This window comes from Diorhabda carinulata, chromosome 2, assembly GCF_026250575.1.
Source record: "Diorhabda carinulata isolate Delta chromosome 2, icDioCari1.1, whole genome shotgun sequence".
Lineage (NCBI taxonomy): Eukaryota > Metazoa > Arthropoda > Insecta > Coleoptera > Chrysomelidae > Diorhabda > Diorhabda carinulata.
In genome coordinates, this window is record NC_079461.1 from 17,285,058 (window position 1) to 17,307,792 (window position 22,735).

The 22,735-nt window shown below is 32.0% G+C and overlaps 2 protein-coding genes across 2 annotated transcripts in view; one reads left to right on the forward strand and one right to left on the reverse strand.

Annotated features, from left to right (window-relative positions):
• Positions 1-3,055, forward strand: LOC130903478 (uncharacterized). Its single transcript, XM_057815594.1, has 4 exons — positions 1-188; positions 352-660; positions 1,777-1,992; positions 2,046-3,055. Exons 1-4 carry the CDS (start codon positions 121-123, stop codon positions 2,299-2,301), a joined length of 849 nt encoding a protein of 282 aa, XP_057671577.1. The 5' UTR covers positions 1-120; the 3' UTR covers positions 2,302-3,055.
• LOC130903813 (coiled-coil domain-containing protein 170) overlaps positions 2,971-22,735 on the reverse strand; it is a 27,589-nt gene continuing 7,824 nt past the window's right edge. The window contains exons 4-11 of the mRNA XM_057816150.1: positions 22,371-22,683; positions 18,753-18,925; positions 17,740-17,940; positions 12,124-12,267; positions 10,096-10,128; positions 7,000-7,272; positions 6,001-6,314; positions 2,971-3,839 (exon numbers count right to left, since the gene is read on the reverse strand). Of these exons, the coding sequence (XP_057672133.1) occupies positions 3,662-3,839; positions 6,001-6,314; positions 7,000-7,272; positions 10,096-10,128; positions 12,124-12,267; positions 17,740-17,940; positions 18,753-18,925; positions 22,371-22,683 (1,629 nt within the window). The 3' untranslated portion in view covers positions 2,971-3,661. The remainder of the gene's footprint in view (positions 3,840-6,000; positions 6,315-6,999; positions 7,273-10,095; positions 10,129-12,123; positions 12,268-17,739; positions 17,941-18,752; positions 18,926-22,370; positions 22,684-22,735) is intronic.

Consider the following 22,735-nt stretch of genomic DNA (forward strand, 5'->3'; position numbering starts at 1 on the left):
AGAATGTATCTTAGGGTATGTTCTGTGGTATGAATATTTATATGTCTGGGACTGTGAAGTAGAAATTAAACTTGCTTATGTTTAATTATAGCATTTTAATTAATAATTTATGAATGGAACATGACTGTATTTTGTGTAATTTGTAAGAAGAGACCAATTTCTTACGACAGGACTCGGAGTTTTCACCGGTAATTGTTAAAATATTAAGTTTGTTATTGAGGTTATGACAACTTTTTTGTAATATTTGTTTTAGTTTATAAATTGTTAATAATTAAAATAATATATGATATTATTTAAAAACTATATCTTAAGTTTTATTTGTGTATTCATTTTATCGCATAAATTTTATAGATTTCCTGCAAATGAGAATGCAAAAAAGGCATGGATGTCTGTAATTGGTGTGTCTAGCATTACAAAACTATCGACCGTTTGTAGTGATCATTTTGATCAAAGCTCTTATCACCAAACTGATGGTTATACTCATTTAAGACGACTCTTGGCTGATGCAATTCCCTCTTTAAATGGATTTAAAAAAAATGAATTCGATTCAAATCAAGCCATAATTGTCCCAAAAACAGAACCTCCTGAGGATAATTCACTAGCTACAGAAAACACAACTGATTCATACAAGGATTCAAATGCAATGATACATTTAAATAGGTAATATTCTGTCTTTTTTATGCTAGAATCTGGAAGGTAAGTCGATTGGTTTGAAATGCTTCAATCAATGCACTTCACCACGAGTATCGAAGAGTTCACTAGCAAATAAGTTTGGTTGCACACATACCTTGAATTTTGTATATAAGGAGCTTGTGATAATAGTGATTGTCTGCCAATCATCCAGTACATTTGTTGCAATTTGAGCCCACGCAGTATTCTCTTGGTGAATATATGTTTCTTCCAAGTTAACCTTCTGTCCAGAATTCTGGTCTGATAAAAATGAACCCGATTAAGCCACAAAAGCATGTTTTGAAAAAAAAAACATTTTTTTGTCACAAATCATATAAATCATCTGCAGCTTCGTTGTAATATCTATGATTGATTTCAGTTGTGTGTTTCTGCCATTTTTTCAAAATTTCCTTTAATTGTGTTTTCATTTTTATATTTATTGTTAATTCTAATAGATGTTGCTTTTTGTATACCTTTTGTCAGATTGTTGATAGTTTCTCTAATGTTTTAAGTGGTTTTGAGTGGGATATTTGATTTAATCTAGTTTTTCTCGAAATAAATTCAAGTTAGTGTTAATATTATGTATATAAGGCTCTTACTGTTTTTACACGATTCAATATTCCCTTTATAATGAAGAAATCGATAGCATTTTTACAGGGCCAGAAGACTAGTAGGTTGTCCTGTTGGTTGAATATAAAAATTGTTATTTGTAATTGTGGCCTTTGGTTCGTTGCCCTCAGTGTTTGTTAATCAGGATCTTCATTGTACTTTTTTGTCATTATAATCTCCAACACAACATTTATTTCTAAAAGTTCTTATATAGTTAGTATATCCTTGTTTTAATTGTTGCATTTAGGTGGGAAATACACTGCTGATAAAATTAGGGTTTCTGTCTTGCTGTCTATTGCTACACTAGTGGCTTGTATGTATTATTTCTTGTTACCTTCTCATTCATTTGGTCTTTGCCTTTTTTGGAGACAGTTCTCTCTTTTCCATCCATTATTTTGTTTCGGGTGTGAAGTGATAGACCAACATTTTACCAATTTTCTATATAATAACACAGAAATTGCTTTTATTAAATGTACTATAATAAATAAATACTTTCAGTGAAGAAAATTTTTATGGTAGTCAATTTGCATTCAACGCAGTAAATAAACAGTCTTCTATTTCTTCAATACCATCAAGTTCAGTAGAAAACATCAAATTGTCACCAATTATTTTAGAACAGAAAGCTTCAGACTCCGAGGCTTCTTTTATTCAAGAACAATCAAGTAGTTCAAGCAATGAAAAAGAAATTTTAAATTACACTACAAATATAAAGAGGTACTTCTGAAATAACCATTATTATTTAATGTTTTAATAAAATTCTGTTGTAGGAAACATCCAATGCTAACTGCAGGAAATCCTACCAAAAAGATGAAAATTCGTTTTATGGATGGTTTCCAAACTAAATACATATCAAGACATGATTTTGTTTCCGATCAAGCATGGGATAATTTCTTGAGGTTTTGCGCTATTAAAAATTACCAGAAAGAAAATTACAGACTGAAAAATCTCAGGTCAAAACGAAAAATAGAACATTTAAAAGAACTTAATGCTAAAATGAAAAATGTTGCCAAAGAAGATTTTTGAAAATTTTATAACAATTAGGAGTTCTTTTTAGATTTTATTAGTTTTAATTTCACAAATTATCGAGGAAAGAATATGCTGAACATATAGAGAGATAACTATTAGAAAATGAAGACGAAGAAGAATGGATCAATATTAAGAAGAGTTTGCAAACTGTAGTCAACTGTAAGAAAAAAAGAATGCTTAATGCAGAGCTTTTTATATCAACAAAAAGCTTGTTTGACATTACGCTCTTTAAAGGAGATGTAATTTAATACTCATTGAGGTATTAGCCAGAAAAGTAGTTGTTTTCTCCTTTGAAGAACCGCAGAATATATTTTCAAAATCGAAACAAATCAAATCTATATTATCAGTGACTACGCTAGGTTTCTACCTGAGCAGTGGTTCGTAGTTGGAAGTGAAGATGGCGTTTAGCTTTCGTAGCAGAATGTTTAACTTCATAAACCAAATAACAACGTTCTTTGACGTTGTCTTCAGTTCGGCTCTCAAGCCGGAACGAGAGTTGTTCCACTCTGATGAGACGTAATGACGTCGAAACTAGTCAGGGATCTTAAAATTGCGAGCAATTGGGAATGTTAATATTGATTAATATTTCCCTATTCAGAGGAGATGCAATTTAACTAGTGATGTGTCAACTAGGAAAAAACAAAACTCGATTTCTGTGGAATTCGAATTAAATGGATCCAATAGCGAATTTATTTCCCCACATCGTATTGATATTTTTTTATTTTTTGGTTGAATTATATTTTTCATTCAATAACGATTTTTTTTTCAACGGTTGATAATCAGCATCCAATACTTTGGAGTATTATTTTGTTGATGATGAAAATTTACTTATTACATCTCTCAATAAGTCGTGTGACACACGGATTGCGCTGGCATTGTCAAATCCATATGACGTTTATGAAGTACCAACTTTCTAATGTAAAAATTTCGATTAGTCACTAAAAAATGACAGACATGTGAAGCAACTTTTGTTATTTTCAAATCGATGGATTCACAATTGGATGGCTGAATTTAAACGTGGTCGTACAGACACCGATGATGGTGAACGTTCTGATCGTCCAATTGAGGTGAGAAAACATCAAAAAAAGGTACATAATGCTTGTAACAATGCAAATGGTTAGAATTATTTGGTGCTAGCTCGTTTCTGGCTTAAAACCAGCTGGTGATTGTTCTTGTGATGGAATCTGTGGTACTGCAGTGTAATCAGGAACTAATCTGTTGCTGTTGACATCTAGTGTTAGATGATTCAATTTAAACTTTCAAACGAATAATTTTGAGATTTAGAATTAAAATATCCAATTATCATTTAACGTCCAATAACTGTGTTGTTTACCCTATGAAGATATCAACAAAAAAATTAAACATCTAAATCGACGCCGTCAATGTATCCAGAATCATCATATCTTGATCTATCAGGTGTTCTTGTGCTTCTGCTTCCTCCTGTAGGACTTCTAGTAGTTAATCTTAAGACTGGGTCATCGTAACGCCTTGAAACTAATGTAAAATCATGATGTGCATCAACAAGTTTCTGCAGCCTGAAAAAAAAATTGTCAAAACAATAGTTAATGAGTGAAAAACTACTTAATATTTTCAATTTAGTTCTGTATACATATAAAATAATTTTAAAAAGTAAATTTTACTAGACTGGACTCGAACCCAACAGTTTCAATGCATTGAGCACTAACACCGAGATATCAAAAACATTGAATATGTTTGTCTTATATGCGTTTCTTTATTAATTGAAGTACTTTTGGAATAATATGAACTCGACTCAAACCTGGCAACATTATTTTTTCAAATTATGTTGAAAAATCAACTAAAAAGGATATAAATTACCATCCTCTCAAAAAATTATATACTCAATAATTATTAGACTAATAATTGTTTCGATTATTATGGATTTTCCAAGAAAACAACTTTAACCAAAATATTTAGTTAGTTGTGGATAAGGTATGTACTCTACTCGCGTATAATGAGTCATAATTCACTCGGTGGCTCATGTAAACTTCATCTCGTGAATAAAAACCTTCATAATACTCTCGTGAATAATATTGTTAGAAATATTGCATCAACACCGTGAAAATGTCCTAACGATCGCTGTATGCTGTGATGCTTCCCTACCAACGTAATTATGTTTAATCTGAGTTGTATTTATTAGAAATCTCATAAGTGCGATAAAAAGAAATGGGCAATGTGTCACCCAAATTTTCGGTTTTATTTCAATATAAATTAATGAATTTTTTGTTTTGAACGCTTTCTTGTTTCCTTGTTCAATCTTTTTTGCAGCAGATATGGCACTTGGTAACAGAAGAAAGACTGTTACAAGCTATTAATGCTGTGAAGACTGAAGCTGTGAGCTCTAGGGAAGCCGAAAATCAATTCAACATCCCCCGCAAAACCTTTATTATCAATGTTGAAAAATATTGCAAAAATGTTTTCCATCCAACAGCACTTACAACCATCGAAGAACACTACGTTGGAAATGTTATAGCATGTGCAGAATTTGGTTTATCATTGACTAACGGACTAAAAAAAACAAATCTTTACAAATAACATTTCTGGAAAACTTTGGGTGGTCAGTTTTATTCACAGATTCAAACACCTTTTGACTAAAAGAAATTGCCAAAATTTAAAACGCTCTAAGGCTGATAAGACTGAAGAAGAAACGATGAGGTAATCTTGGGCCTCAGAAATGCATTTTTCTTAGAGAAACCAAATATACTGAGAGGTATATGACTGCTGTGCAACAGCCACCGCTGAACTTTTACCTTTATACGTTGTGCATAATTTAGAGCGTCTTTGCGATAGATTGGTACTTGGAGGGTCACCACAAACAGTTTACCATAAAAGCAAGACTTTGATAAAAGTGATAATTGGAGACGATTTATCTTCACAAATCAATGTTGGTGTTCTTCGAGCCTGTATTAAGACTTAACATAAGATTTGTATTTCTGCCGAATTTGACGCAAACTACCCAGCTGTTGGATGTTAGTTTATTCAGGCCAGGGAAGCAAGCTTGGATATCCTCATTGACAGAAAGCTTTTTTCCGCAACTATCGAAATTATTAGAAAAAATACAAACTAATGTCGAAACGATTATACAAAGCGGTTTTTAGGCAACAGGAATTTTTCCATTTAATCCCCACGAAGTTTTAAAAAAGATGCCAGACAAAAATTTGAACAACTTGCCTTATTGTGTTTTCTCAAATAACAAAAAAGTAATTAAGCGGAAACTTCAGGAAAACGAAAGAAAATAAAAATAAAACTTGAAGAATCGGTCAGATTTGAGGATCTTGGTAATAAAGAAAATGAAACATACGAAAATGGAATTGAAGAAGAAAACATTGAAATGCTTGAAAAGGACACAGAACATTCAAAACGATTGTGAAGAAGACATTATGGAGGTAATTGAAGAAGAGGTAGAAGCAGGCAAATAAATATATTTCACATTTAACCAAACTGTTTATGGACATGTAATCTTCGAAACACCCCACCTTAGAACTGTATGGAATTACAGTAGCTACTAAATACACAAAAAGCTACAATTATGTACAGAGATGATGTCTACAGTTAATGGTTATTTTGAGGAGCTTGACGATTCTTATTCTAAGAAGGGTATCGCTGAGAAAAGTGTTTTTCCAAAGTTTTTGTGTTTTCTTTGTTAAGCAGGACTAATAGCAGCTCCAAATACTTTACCTGGATATCAACTCATAATCCGGAATAGGTAAGCCGACTCCAAGAATTTTAGCCACGGAATGTTTGAAATTTTGTAATTGTGCTTCTCTTCTTTGCACTTCCAAAAGAGTTTCTTTGACTCTTGCTAAATCATCTCTAAGAAGATTTATGGAATGTTCGTTGATACTTCGTTCTCTTTCTATTGTCCCTCCCGTAGCTCTCACTTGATCCTTCAAGAGAGTTACACGACGGTTACATTTGTTTCTCAACATTTCGGATTCTATTAAACGTTTTTGAAGATCTTCGATCTTCCTACCTTTTTCCAAAGAAATTATCTAAAAAACAAAACAAAAAGTATTTGTAAAGAAAGCGTTAAATGAAATTTCAATACTGCTGGAGGCAATCGTATCAATAATCGTCGTCTATTTGTTTCCATTCTTCATTCAGAACATTCCAAAGATGTGAAGTGGAACTAGGACTCTGATTTCTGAATTGCCTGTCCAATTTATCCGACAAAAACTTGATCGGGCTGAATTAGGGTGACTGTGATGGCCAAGTCATTACTTCCAGTAGATGTTTCCTTTCCAATTATTTCAAATACTCTTTGCACAGCTTCAAGGAGGTTTTGGGATCGTTTCCTGGTAGAAGATGAATATTCTCTCGAAAAGAAACCTCAGACTTTGTCTCATCACTCCATAAAACTCATTACTTTAGTCCAACTTGCCATCTCTCAATTTTGTTTTGACGTCTTGGATGAGAATTCACATATCACTTCAAAGAAAAACGTTTTAGAACAGTTATAACATCGAAATGGTGGGTCATCCCCCGTACAGTACTTGTTTGGCACCCAATGATTTTTTCTTCTTCACCTTTTATTGGAAATGGAAAAAATAGAACAACATCCAATTATAAATATATTTTTTACCAATAAAATTTCAATTTGATTTGGAATTAATCGATAAATCTCGTGTTTTGGGGACTCGTATTTTCGATGGAGCAATTGCTCTATTTCGAACATACCTTATAATCAGCAGCTTCCGCTAATTGCGCATTGAGATCTCTAATTTGACTTTTAGCTTCAGCGAGTTGCATCTGAAGTCGATCAACTTGTTTAACCAGCTTTTTAACTCGTAGATTGGCTTCATCTCTTTCATTTTGAATCAAACATTTTGCTCTCGTGTTATCTTCTTGTAATGAAAGTTTCCTTCGAAGTAAATCCAAGTGGAGTTCTTTCCTTTGCAATTGTTCTCTCAGGCTTCTTACTCTACGTTGGAGTTGATAAATTAGCGTGGTCTGGTAAAAGAAAATATTTAAATATTTCAACAGAAAATTCACCAAAATATGGAGATTTTAACCAAAACTTTCAATCTGATCTGAGTAGTGCTTTGAGCCGAAATAAAACTTGCTGAGGAGATCAAAAAATGAAGGACTTGAATGAAGAGAAAACATTTATGCAGCCCCAAGAGAAATTAAGAGGATTTCAAACCTAGTTTGAAAGAGGAATGGATGGTGGTGGTGCTTGTCGTGTGGAGATGCTTTTGGATATTGATCTTGAACTTCTGTAGGTTGTAGGGTTACACTTCTCCAAAGAAAGGAATCTCAATAAATTGACGTTTTGAACGTTTGCAGGCGAACTCGCTCTCTATGAGCCACGTCTGTCTATGCGCTTAGGTATCCAAGTTTCTAGTCAACTCTGGATTGCCTATAAGTCGGATTTCTCTTTTCTGTATTGAGTCGAGCTCCAAATGCGCGAGCAATACTCTAAAGATGGACGATTATGGGCCTTGTAGAGAATTAGAAGCTGTGGCGGAGTATATTGCTTTTTGATCTTGAAGAGGGCTTCTAGTTTTTGTGATCTGGACACAAACCACTTTCACGAAGAATTCGCTTACCTCGCCGCGAATTTCATTGAAAACATTCGGGACATGCAGTTGCCGAAACTGATCCCTTTCAGATTTCGGAGCCGATCTGAACTCTCCATCTTTATAGGAAATTATTCGCTGATTGAGACTACCAGACTGGAGTAAGAAAATAGAGGAATATTTAGTAATATTTGCTAAATTATTTAATGAAATGGAAGCATCTTCTTTGAAAAAAAAGCAGTACCAAAGAACATACAGCTGTGAGCTGCGTGAATAGCCTGCATAAAAGCAATAGAAACTAGTGATAGAAATACTGAAGATAAATTCTAAAGATGTTATATAATATGAAGTACAATTGAGATGGCTTTGCGTAAGCCCGAAAACAGAATACCAAACAGGACGTTCGAATCCAAAATAGCAAATAGAAAAACCAAGAAAAATATATTGAAAATGTGAAAAAGCAGAAGATTCAAGAGAGAAGATGGGAAGGAAGAAAATAAGAAACAAAAGAAAGTAAGACAGCGAAAAATTATATGCAATCAAATAAAAACTCATCGGCGGGAGAAAGACGACAAGTCAAAGACCTGGAGATAGAAGGCAAAATATTTGAGGGAGTGATAAATTTTAAACATCTTTGTGGGATTGTGAACAACATAAGGAAAACCAGTAATGCTATTAGAGAAAAAATCTAATTGGGAAAAAGCATATTTTGCTAATGAAAATTTCCTCAAGTCTTTTTAATCAAAAGAAAAATCTATGAAACAATGTACTGTAGTGACGATTCTGATCATGAACATTGGAATAAACGAAACGGATTGGCGCAAATGGAACAACCCCTAAGTGAACGATATATTTAAGCAAAAAGACAAAGTAGAATTCATAAAATTGCAAAGTGTAAAATAAAAATCTCAAGTGCGCAAATTTACACCACTGGAAAGAAGTCGGGATCAGGTTGAGATGGATGGATGATGTAGTGACAGACCCCAGGGTGATGGAAGTGAATATACGGAGAGATGTTATCTAGCACACAATGTTGTGGCCTTTTTCTGGTTTTAGTAACATTTGGTGAGTTAAATCTTAAAGAAATGAGCAACAATTTCTTCGCTTTTAATCTTCATATTTTAAACTTAGCATTTACTCTACGAAAGATTGGTAGTTGGGGATTCTGGCTCTAACCGATACTGCTAACTGCTTACAAGCACAAAGCTATAAGCACGTTAAATATCAAACTAGGATCTCATGAAAAAATTTAACATTCAACTATTTTTAAAATACACGTTCCACTGGAACATTTTTGAGACTTAATTTCTACATTCTCTCTGAGAAGTGATATTTTTACAATAGAACATTTTTGCAGTAAAAATATTTTGAGTGTGCAAATCATGCCAAAAGTATTTCAACCCTTAATGAACTCTCCAATGTCACATACCAATGAAATTACGTGCTTCATGATAATTCATGGAAAATTATACCCCCATTATCAGGGGTTAAAATCCTGTAAGTACGAGGGTGTACAAATATCAGCAAATACAAAAAAATAAATATTTTCAATGGAATATGGAAAAGGTCATTTAAATAATAATTATAATTTCTGATAATAGACATACAACACTTAATACGCGGTGTCCCATATCGAATAATTAAAAATTTGGTGGAATACATCGAATTTGATTTTCAAAAGAATACTTGAATTATTGAAAGAATTTTTGATTAATTTTAAGATTGTCTATAATGAATGGGGTGAAGTAAAAAGAAAATTTAAAGAAGAAATACAAATACTCATCGTTTAAATGCTTCCAGAAGATATTGAAATCAATGTTTCAATGTATGTTCAAGATAATCCCGCTTCCACCTGGCAGATGAATAATTCCTCACATTCAGTAATTCCTCAAAGTATTCCTACCATAACTTTATAATTTTTTATCTTTGTGCATTATTTTCACGAAAAATCAATAGATAAAATGAAAATTTAGTAATCACGAGACTCTTGTACACATAAATTTATAAGAATCGTACAAGATGTTTCCGAGATAATTGTGACATCCACTTTTCATAAATAACCGTTAAAATGACAATGTCACCATTTATAAAAACTTTTTCTACATTGGGACACCCTGTATATATTATTGTGTAAAAAATCGTTAGTTCAAAGTAATTAAAATGAAAATTATATTTGAAATATTTTCTGCTAGTTTCAGAATGAATGAAATGGAAGTGCAAGTGATGAAGATTACTAGACTTATATCTAAATTACCTTCTCATATGGCCAAACGTATTTCAAATAATCCTAAAAATACACTCAATTTTAGTTTACATATTCAAGTAAATATCACACCAAGTATAATATGGATCGATTGTAATCTTTATCGAAATATATGTGTTTATATGTAGGAGAGTTTTCAACAAATGTCAATTAGAACAATTGCAGAAGACAGTTATGCGAGGAACAATCAATATTTCATAAATACGCACGCATTCATACCAAATTAAGAAAAAATAATATCTACTCCCCTTATAAAATTCGGTAAACACACCGTCAGTCCACGTGGACTCATCATCTTCACTTTTTACCAATGAAAATATTGAATTATGAACGTGGATGCATTTCTATTGGCCGAATCTGTCGGAAGGCGTATGTACACAATTTCTTCGAAATATTCCTGCCAGAGACAGTCTGCGATAAGCAGTGGCTTCGTTTAGTGTCATTTATTTAATTCATAAATATAGAAAGTTATTTTAAATATATTCGATTTTTTAAAAAAGGAAAATATTCAGCAATCTGATAATACAATCATAATCGAGTAGTCACGAAAGGGGTTGCTGTAGATCGTTCAGGGAACCAAAAAACATGTGAAGAAACACTGAAATCAGATGTCAAAGCTACTCAATTTTATACGTTAAGTAGAACAGTATTGTGACATTAGAAGTAATACAGCAAAAGCATAGTGGAGATAAGACTTGCTTTCTAGCTTTCCTCTCCAACTTCTCCCACAATAAATAAAAATTTTTAGCTTTCTAGCTTTCCTGTCCAATTTCTCCCACAATAACTCAAATTTTCTAGCTTTCCTATCCAATTTCTCCCACAATAAATAAAATTTTCTAGCTTTCTAGCTTTCCTGTCTAATTTCTCCCACAATAACTCAAATTTTATATTTGTTATAGCCTTCTTCCTTCCAAATCCTTCCAATTTTTACCACATGTTCAGTGGCCCTTCCTCCAAAACATCCCCAAACCATTACTGACCCTTCGTCTAACATCCGTTCTTCTTTTGACCTGCGTACAAACACTATTCACTTAGATAAAAAAAATCTGAATCTTTGACCCATAAAAATCTTTCCCACTCTTCATGGGTGCAATATGTTCTTAAGCCCATTGCAACCTCTTCATTTTATTTTGGCGTTTCTTCACTGCTATCCTTCCAAAAAGGGCAGCTTTCACTGTCGAAGTACTTAAAGACACATCCCTAGATTCGTGGATCTGAGCTGTTGTCTCTGGGCCTGGGAGATGTTTACTAATTAACACAATACGTTTATCTTCAGCAGTTTTGGTTTTTCGAGGCCATCCTAAACGTTTTCTATCGCCAAAGCTCCTGGTGGTTGCATATTTTTTTTACGTTGCAGCCCATGGCAACGGCGTGAGCTTCAACCGATAGTTCGATAAGGAAAAAATATCGTATACGAACTTCACAAATGTCTAGGTCCAAAAATTATCTAGCACGTTCTTGCATGTTACAAAACTTACTGGGACTAAACTAGACTAAAAATCATATTTAATGAAGGACTATGGGGTGATCAAAAACTTTTGACCAGTAGTATAAATCTTGCTTTCTTCCAACACTTAGACGAAGATTAACTCGGGAACATGATTTTCTTACAAGATGGTGGATCGAGTAGAAAGACACGATTGAATGCGCGGGACTGTACCGGATCTCTGGATTAATAGCAAGGGATTTAATGATAAAACTTTGGACTACACTTTAATCTGATTTGACTCTTTGAGATTTCCACCTTATGAAGTTTATACAGGATTGTTTGTACATGTAAAATTGTTTGAGGTGTCATTGAAAAACTCATTTTTGTATTTGGTGAAATTTCGGAATTCCATAACAAGAACTGAACAATTGATTAATATTCAAAATATAAACGTCACGGAATGTTTTGAATTATTTGGTTTAATTGAGCAGCAATTTTTATGATTTGTACAGCAATAATCGCATTGTGTTTTATTGTACGATATCAAATCTACTTTTTTGAAAACAACAATTTGTTCGTGTATCATTTACCTTGTCAGTTATTTTTTCACTTTCCAACCTTGCTAACTGTTCAGCTCTCATTAGTAATGTTTCAGTATGTAAGTCAATACCCAAATCTTGAGAAATTTCATCCATGTTTAAAGCTCTTGCGAGACGTTCAAGAAAATTAACAAACTGAAAAGAAAATTGAATAAATCAATATAGTTATTAAGTACTAAAGAAATTCAGATTTAACTGTACTATAAAATTAACATAAAAACATTTTTGAGAGTGAAATTTCTTTAATTTCTACGATTACTATAAAATATGACATATTCCATACAGTTTTAATTCAATGAAAGTTGAAATAAAAGTTTCTGTAAACTAAATTATAGTATTTTATACAGTTTGTCCCATGACGAGTTAAAACTATCTGTATATGGCAAAATAGTTATAGTAAAATCATGAAAATTTCCACGTGAGGGTTTTTGAATATGATCTTTCTAACTAAAGTATTTTCAAACATGGTCAACTTCCGGTTCTACCGGAAATCGACTGTAATTCTGTTATTTTGAATAGAACACCCCATATATTAATACATTTTTGAAATCTATTTCATATTTTAGTATACTTTTGTCTAAAAGCTTTTTTCGAAAAATGCATACTTTTTGAGTTATTAATTTTTTTGTCAAAAATTTGACCGTTGCAAACCCTTATAAATTATTTTTTTACGAAGATGCCCTCAAAGATATGAAAATGTTTTCTATTAGGTTGCTTTGAGCAAGGTCAGACGTATTTGAATCTATGTTGTGAAATTTCTCATCTTATACAGGGTGTGTATAAAAAGTTTTCTAAGATTAACTTCATAAATATCAAATTTCTTTATTTTTTAAATACAACTACCCGGTTTTTTCTATTTTAATGCATTCAGGGGTAAAAATAAGGCAAATTCATTATCCAGATCCATTCGTTATCCAAATATTAAATTTTTTCTGTAAATTTTTAGAGAATTAGAATTTTATTTTGAACCGTTGATACAAGCATTTAGAAATGGATAACGGTAAAGTTTAGGTATATGAAAGTATACATGAATTTGCCTTATTTTTTACCCCTGAATGCATTAAAATAGAAAAAACCGGGTGGTTCTATTTAAAAAAATGGAATAAATTTGATATTTATGAAGTTAAATTTTGAATACTTTTTATACACACCCTGTATAAAATGAAAAATTTTTCAACATAGATTCAAATACGTCTGACATTGCTAAAAGCAACCGAACAGAAACCAATTTCATATCTTTAAGGGTATCCTCATAAAAAAATAATTTATAAGGGTCTGCAGGGGTGAAATTTTTTACAAAAAAATTAATAACTCAAAAAGTATGCATTTTTTGAAAAAAGTTTCTGGACAAAAGTATATTAAGATTTTACGTATATTACAAAAATGTATTAATGTACAGAGTGTTCTATTTAAAATAACAAAGTTATAGTCGACTTCCGGTTTTACCGGAAGTCGACCATCTTTGAAAATATTTTAGTTACATTAGATCATATCCAAAAACGCAAACGTAGAAATTTTCATGATTTTACTTTAAGTATTTTGCCATATACAGAAAGCTTTAACTCGTCGTTGGACACTCTGTATATTGAATAATGAAAAATTGTAAAAAGAGCCACACAAATCAATACAAATCAATGTAAGGTTTTTGCCATCGATGTGAATATGCCTATAGAAAATTAATGGACTGGCAAATGAAAAACAACGTGGAATCCTTTTCTGAGAATGTGTTAATAAGTTATTTTGGTGAGCTCTGTATCAAATACAAATCCAGTACCATGTGAACTTAATATTTTGTGCTCATAAAACGCTAGTAGCAAAACATGTTGTTAAAATTGTTACTTATTGCAAATTAAGAGCTCTGTTGAAGGAAGAATCAGTTATGACGTCTCAAATAAATGCAACGTCGTAACCAGTGACACATTAAAACATTTCTTCTATTTGTTAATAAAGATTTGTAAACATGACGAACATCTTTGAAAGTGAATTTACGTTCGCACTCACATTGGCGCCCGCGTTCGCGCTCCAGCACCGACGTGAACTCGAACGTAGTGATTTTTTTTTCGGAATTTTTATATGAATGAGGAAAGGTGATGTTTACAATGTTAAACTTGATGAACCCGTCGTTGTTCTCCATACTAAAACTGAAAAACCTCGCCAATAAAAATTTTCATATGTTTTGTAAGAAATATATTAATTAACGACCTAAAGGAATGCAATATGAAAATATCAAAAAATTTGGTATATTGGTTCAAGACATCGCTGAATTTTTGAAAATTCCTAACTCAGAAACTTACACGAGGAACACGTACAGTCCATGAGCAACTATTATCGCTAACAAAAGTGGTGATCTTCTAAATGTGTAACTCCATGGTGGATGGCAATTCAGCGTAACTGCTGAAGGTTATGTAAACGATTTTATCAGTAAGATGATAGAAATCTCAAAACATTTTATACACGCTGTAAGATCCTCTCATGTATTTTCCTCAAGCCAACCGCCGCCATTTTGTGAAACTACATTTTCAGCACCAGAAAAGAATTGTCAGTCTGATATGAATAAAATTCAAAATTAATAAAATAGTTAACAACCGTCTGCAAGCATTAATTCATTTTCAAAACTGTGGTATCTTCACCATAAACTTTAATAACAAAAATAAATAAAGTTGTCGAAAAAACCTCGCGTATAATACGTGTTGAAAATTTGATTTCATACTCTCGTGTGAAATCTTCAATTTTCAACACTTGGTGTACAAAATACTATTAAATAAATGTTGAATGATTCATTGTTGATCTGCTAATTTTTAATTAGCATGGCTTGTTTATTATAACTCAGTATGATCACCATCTTTATCAAGTTGCTTTGTTTAATTAAATACATAACTGAATAATTGTTAAAAAAGAAAATACTGTTAAAATAATAAAAGTCGAACTTACTTGTTCATCATGATAGTTTTCTGAAACTAGTGAACATATGAAACATCTAACAAAACACCGAATGATTTATTCATCAATTTCCACGAATATATCTAGGTCAGGTCCTTCACAATTGACCTTATCGTGACAGTTACGACAAGGAACCTGATAAACAATTTTTCTACCAGAGGAGAGACATGAATTATAATATTCAGATATCTTGAAAGTTACAGTCAAACAAAAAGGTCCTTCACAATCAACTTTATCGAGATAGTTACGAAAAGGAACCCATTAAAATAACTTTGCAGAAGAGAAAAGATGTAATTGATAACATAGAGGATGAAGAAATTGAGCAGACAATTTACTTTGAGATATATTCTATAATCCTTCATGTGATACAATCTCAAATTATAGATATCTTGAACGTTACAGGATAAACAGGATAATTCAAACAAAAAGGCCCTTCACAATTGACCTTATCTTGATAGTTACGACAAGGAACCTGATAAACTAACTTTGCAGCAGAGAAAAGATGTAATTGATAACATACAGGATGCAGAAATTGAGCAGACAATTCACTTTGAAATATATCCTACAAATCCTTCATGTGATACAATCTCAAATTTCAGATATCCTGGGAGCTACAGGTGAATTCAAACAAAAAATTGAGATGTTTCCAATTTAAAAAGTATATGAGAGGTGAATAGAAATTTGTATGTATTCAAAAAAATATAATTCCAAAACTTTGTTGACTTTTGATATCAAGAAAATTGTGTATCTTTAACTTAGAACCAGAATCAAGAGATACCTTGATGAGATTAATCGAGGGTCCATCCATTTGATTAGTCCTCCAAAAAAATCACTTATCACCAGCTAGTTTGAATGTGGTTATGAGTTTTATACAGACGAATATGTAGTTGTTGTACGCACGCCTTTACCACTTCAAAATATTCTCCATTAAGATCAATTCCGATTGAGGTACTTCCAAAACATTGCATCAACGTCTACTTCAGCTGTTAACATTAACCTCGTAATTTACTTTTGATTGCGGGAATAAGGAGGAATCATTGGGTGCCAAGAACTGCACGGCGATGTTTTGACTGTTCGAAAACGATTTTGTTTAAACTGTCAGAGGTGGTGGAGAATGATATTATTGTCATCCAGCACCCCCTTTGAAAAAGTGCGAAAATTTTAAATAAGAAAGGGGGTAGAGAATCTGTTATTTGGTTATAAATGTAGATGTATTTGGGTGTGATGTGAAAAATATCAAATCTTTTTTGATGTTTCGTAAGGATTTTCCGGAAACTATGGTCGGTTTAGCCCGATCGTGATTTAAATGTTGGAAATTAACCTGGATCACGTTAATTGTTGTTCGGAAATTAATACACAGGTAAATGCGATCAGCTAACGGGTTTCTTACTTGTCTATGGTTTTTAGAACTTATTAATTTCCTTTAAGTGGCTGTCTACTATTAATAATTATCATGAGCAGCGTTTTGATTTAGTATCTTCAATCAGCTTTAATCAGCTCAACTCGAGTCGTAGTTTCCGAAAAGTTCTGTACTAATGTTGTTTCAAAATTCCATATACGGGGTAATTAATTACTGTGATAAAGTTCAGTGCCTCCTTTGTCCTTTGAATAATATTTATATATAATAATAATTTCAATAACCTGTACAATGTGAGAGAAATGAAATAATAAAGATCTGTTCTAGCTAAAGCAATCAAATAGTAATAAAAATTCTGGAAAATTATTTATTTCGTTAATATTAATTGAATTGTTTTTCTAGATGAAACAGCTTGTATTCACTATGTGAGTAATCGAAAAGTATTACCAACATCTATCATTTAACAATTAATTGTGAGTTAGCTATGATTTAGTTGTCAAAAAACTACATTTTATTATTGCTATTTGGTACTGTAGAGGTTGTACTGCAATTATAAAGAAAAAATGGTTATCACGATAAATGATAACTATAGAAAAATTCCGTAATCTCTTCATCATATAATTCCTGAGTTCATTAGCGTGAGCAGATTCATCATCGTGCAAAAACCACATCTTTTGACATGTACGCATTTCTTGGTTTACTAGAAAATGTAAATTCATCTCAGGAATCGAATGTTTCTTAAGAAAATCATACTTGATAGTACTTTTCGACAAGTACAAGATGTTTCATTTGAAAAAACCGATTAATGTATTAGTATTTTGTTTCACCCTGTATCAGATTCAATAAATATTAACGTAAAAAATAATTCTCCACAATTTTTCCCACTATTTGATTGCTTTAGCTGTAACTTTCTTACATTGTATTGAACTTTTATGTAAAATTGGTTATAACTTCTTAAATACCTCGTGTTCTATAAAAACTTTGAAATGGCAAAGCATTCTAGAATGTAATATTGAGAATAATTTCAAAATTTTAAGACTAATAATCAAAGGTCAAAAGAGGCATTAAATTTTATAACATTAATTAATCACCTTGTATATAAGGTATTTTAGATGTGAGCCAATACAGAGCACAGGCGTGTATGATAATTGGAAGCGATTTATCTCTATATAAAGGGCCTCAACGTTGGGCAAAAATCCTCCTTAAGGATGCAACTTGATATAGATGTAAATTGCCCCCAATTTTGATATTGTGGATTCAATTTACAAATTCACAAACTTTGTCAACTTTGTTTGTGTAATTTACCTTACCGTGGTTTTGTCTCTGATAAGAGCATCCCTCGAAATTTCGCAAGCATTTATCTCTGTGTCCGCTTTGTGGAGTTGTGCATCCATGTGGGTTTTCTCCTCTTCCAACGATCTAATCTTCTCAGTGGCTTGATCATACAACGAAACATAACGAGATAATTGTTGACTTTCCATTGTTAATTTTTCCCTCAATCTTTCTATTTGCTGAAATTTTATTAGTTACATGAAATTGAGCATACAATCAAATAATATAATTTTCTTTAGACCCTTTCTAGAATCCTGTATATGAGATGCAAATTTGGAAACATGTCTCCCAATAAATTTAAAAATGTGCAATATCACTCATTTGAATTTTTTTTCGAAATTGCAGAAATCTGCTGAAAATTGTAAATAAGTTTATGTCTCAACAACAGTCTGTGATATTATTGAAATTATTTTTTCTAATAATAACTTGAGAATTATTTATATAAATATATATAAATTCGATTGGTCTCTGGCCATATAGCCGGACTCAATTATCTAAGAGGCTATGGACTATGGGTAAGACTTTCCACAGAAAAATATTGGGTAACAGAGTTTAAACGAGGTCCTACGAAGCCAGCATCGCAGTGGTTGACCAAAAGAAGCGACGACTTCAGAAATGTTGAAGAAAATCCACAAAGTGGTACTGGATGATCGTCGACTGAAAATGTGCGAGCTATCAGATGTTGTAGGCATTTCAGAAAGTGCGGTACATCGCATATTAACTGAAAATTTGGACATGAGAAAGCTGTGCGCAAAATGGGTGCTGCGTTTGGACAATGGAACAAAAACAGCGTCTTGAAGATGTTTAAATCGAGTGTTTAGCAATAAAACCAAATGTTTGCACCGTTTCATAACTATGGATCAAAACAGGGGACTAAAAAAGGAGAACTGCCTCCAAAGAATAAATCGAAATCTTAAAACTTATAAAGCGTCATATTTTTTTCCAGCAATCAACATCTCTTTATCAACATTTCTATAAATATATACTTTACAGAGGTTTTTTCATTATTGTCGTTCATAACTTCGTGTATCCTCTCTTTTATAGATGTTTCTGTTGAATCCACAAAACGGGCTGGCGTGCTTAGTAGTATTGCCATGGAATCTAAAATATGTTTATGATCATTAACTAGTCTTTGTATTTTTTCTTCTTTAACTGTGAGATCGTCTGAAATAAAAACAAAGAATATTTTGAATTGTAACCAATATTAATCTAGTATTAAGTTGCAAATATCCAAAATATTATGATATATATTCCTTCTAGAACCAGATACCAAAAGAAACCAATCGATGAATATATAAACTGATAAAAACTGTTAACAAGAGAAAAAGAATATTTCGATGGTACAGATAAAATACAAAGATTGATAAAGAAAGCAAAAAGAAATTATTACATTAAGAAGATGAAAAATGAAAAAACACACTATAATGCACTAAAAGTTTCGCAAAATAAATTTGGGTTAGGTTAGGTTAGGTTATGTTATTATATAACAATCTGCCAGATATTATGCAAAAAGAATATACACTAAAAAGATTCAAGACTAAACTAAAAAGTTATTTGAGGAATAGACTAAGAAAAGATATACTTACGTACGTTGATTGTGATGCCATATTTATACAATAACGATTTTATGTTATATGAAAAAACATTTTTTTTACTTCACTTTTTTGGTTTCTTTCATATCTTATATGTGATAGTTAACTTGGATAATTTAAGGAATAAGTACTTAATTGCTTTTATATATTTATTTAGTTTTTATTTAATAAAATGTCCCACCACGTACAAACTACCGTACAGATAGTTTTGATTCACACGCAAGAGGTCCAGGTTCAAATCGCGCTTATTCCAATATTTAATTTTTTAGGTGGCATTTAGAGAAGAGCTGCCAAATTAAATAACTGCGTAAAGTGCACGTTTGATATTAGTATTGTTAATAATTGAATTCATCTGCTGTTTTATTAATTTGTTCCAATCTTGATAGAAATGTTTGAAATATTAATAAATATACTAGCTGACTTGACACACGTTGTCCTGTCTTAACGATGAATATTGAAATTGGAATTGGTTTTGGAATCGATCGGTAAAGCCGTTTAAAAGTTATTTAGAACACATTTCTTTTTGAGATCTACCAGTCCGAATCGGTCCAAATTTCATTCAAAATCCAATTTTGATCAAGCCCTTTCGTTACAAACAAAAGTCAATTGCTCAGTTTCAACTTTCATGTACATATCCACAGACGCCGATATTTCAAAATATTATTGTCCTTATTTTCCCGAACCATCAGTCACTATGATTAATAATTCGTTGATGTGAATATTTGACCCTGAATCTTGAAAGTTGGCATAAAATCTTGAATAACTTTTGTTGTACCAAATGACGTCATTTGAAAACAATTATAGTATTGCTGAATATAAGTCAACAAATGTTTAGAATCTGGCCCGTATCCGGAATCCAATCAATATAATGGTTCTGGTGGTGGTACCAATGGCGGTAATTTGACTTGACCACGCACGCAACACAATCCATAAGCTTCATTTTTAAATTTAAATGCCTTGCAATATTGGCATACAATGTTCATTGGTCCAATAGCAACGATTCCATCGAATCCGTTCAACTTCATTTCGCGCTTCGCGTTGCTCGTCAGTTTGACTACCTCTTGTATATCATTGATTAGCAGCATTGCGAGTTCTGCAAACACTTCCGACAAAAATTGTAGATCATGAAATCATCTACAAAAAACGTATGAGTACTTTTTACCTACGAGCCACCGTTTCTGAGATATAACGATTCAAAAAGTTGTAAAATGTTTCAGATTTACTGTAGTATTTAATGGCTATAATGATACCACGAGAAATACCAAAGTTGCAGAACAACATCCTCGAACTTTAGCAACATCTTCGTCAATTTATAATTTATTTGATGAACTTATGACAGTTCCAACGAGTCAACAGAAATTTCTTACAAATACTCACAAAAAGTCTTGGTGAAACCATTAAATACGACAACTTTTTGAATCATTATATCTCAGAAGCAGTGGCTCGTAGGAAAAAAGTATTCATGCGTTTTTTGTAGATAATTTCATGATCTACAATTTTTGTCTGAAGTATTTTTATGATAAATCTCACCGTTTTGCGGAAAATTGCGAAACACTCATTTTTTTGACCTTTGACCTTATATAAAATTTTTTCCATGCACGGAAATGATGGGGAACATCGAATTCTGTGTTCAATTCTATTTTAAACAATTTTATTAATTTTCAGCTTGATGATAATTTATGTAACTTCGAATATCTAAATTGACCGGATTATTATTATGTTAGTAACGTTCATGTTAGTTTATCCAAACTTACCAAAACTCCATATTAAATTGAACTTTTAATATTAGGCATGTTTGCTCCGAACTAAATTTTTTTTAATGTTCCGCGACAAATTTCAAATTTTTTCTTTCTTAAGAACCTTCTCCTGGCAATAACCAACATAACAAAAACTTAGTGAAATCGGTCCAACCATCACTAGAGTTTCAGTTTTCTTTCATCCTTTTTGTGGGATATAATGAATTAATTATTTCACAGGATTTTTTTATCAATAAAATAAATCCGATAGAAGCATTCGTTTTAAACAACATTCATTTTATTATATCCTCTTTGATGATGTTATTTACAACACGCGTTTTGTCAATTTTATGTCAAACGTCATAAAATTACATTAAAAAAGTTTATATTGCTCTAAGCGCGAAGGTTAGATGAGAAGTTTAAATTTTTTTCAATTTTCCGCGACAAATTTCAAATTTTTTCACGTGTGATTTGAATTTAACCCACGAAGTTATTTATCAGACATAATAAGTATAAAGAAAAAGTTAAGGTCAATTTCTATACTTTTACGCTCTTACCCGAGCTGATGCGCTCGTAAGCTTTCAACATAAATGAAATAGATTACAAAGCTTGATTTATAATCACAAACACTGGACAGCTATTATGATCCACGCTCGCGATCCAGCGCCTAGACAATAAAAAAAAACTGAATACATAGAGTATATATTGTGGTTTTGTAGAATGATATTCCTGATTGGTCCAAATAGGACCAGTCAATTTAATCCAACGACAAAGGAAAGTCAGAAACTTTATAAATAGTTTCCAACGCGAACTTTAACTCGAACGTAACGCGAACGAGAGCGTCAGCCCGAGCTCGAACTTAAGAGTTTATAAACCGAACTTTATCATATTCGATTAAATAACGGACTTGAACGAATTAACATTATTGAATAATCAAAATTATTATAGAATTTTTCAATGCTCAATTAGTAGAAAAGATACAAGAAAATTGTTTGGAATTCGACGATTTGTATATATATATGTATCGTTTTTATTATAAAAATGTTCACCTCAAGTTGGTTGTTCGAATACTTTAGATATAAAGCTTAAATTAATAAGAAATATTTCTAACGGTTTTACCCTATGATAAAATGCTTCAAAACTATGGGATATACAAGAAAACTGAAGCCAGATTAGTATCCTAGTATCAGTAATGTGGTTATTTTGTGATTTTCATCGTTTCTTTTGAAATAAAATATTATGAATATTGTCTGAAAACCTATATGAAATAATCTTTATCACCTCTCAACTGACAAATCAATGACTCGTGCTGTCCAATAGTTCCAGTAGCTTTATCTAATGTCCTGTTAGCTGATGATAGCTCAGTTTTCAATTCGTTGAGCTCTCTATCTATAACACGATGTTCCATTTCAATATTATGTTTTTCTTGTTTCAGTCTGTCAATTTCTATAACTTGAGCAGTACATTGGCGATGGAGAATTTCTTTCTCAGACAAAGAACGTTCTAAATTTTCTCTACAGTTTTTCAATTCTAGTTCAACAGTTCCCAAAGTATCCTGCGCCGAGCTTATTTTGTTTCTCAATCTGGCTGTTTCCTGTAAGTGAACATATCATAGGAATAAAAATAATTTTTTTGATACAATCAAT

Excerpts from the sequence above, each read along its gene's own strand:
- LOC130903478 (XM_057815594.1), top strand. The coding sequence starts at position 121 with ATGACTGTATTTTGTGTAATTTGTAAGAAGAGACCAATTTCTTACGAC. Across the intron at positions 189-351 it reads AGGACTCGGAGTTTTCACCG|ATTTCCTGCAAATGAGAATG; the intron begins GTAATTGTTAAA and ends TAAATTTTATAG. Across the intron at positions 661-1,776 it reads GCAATGATACATTTAAATAG|TGAAGAAAATTTTTATGGTA; the intron begins GTAATATTCTGT and ends AAATACTTTCAG.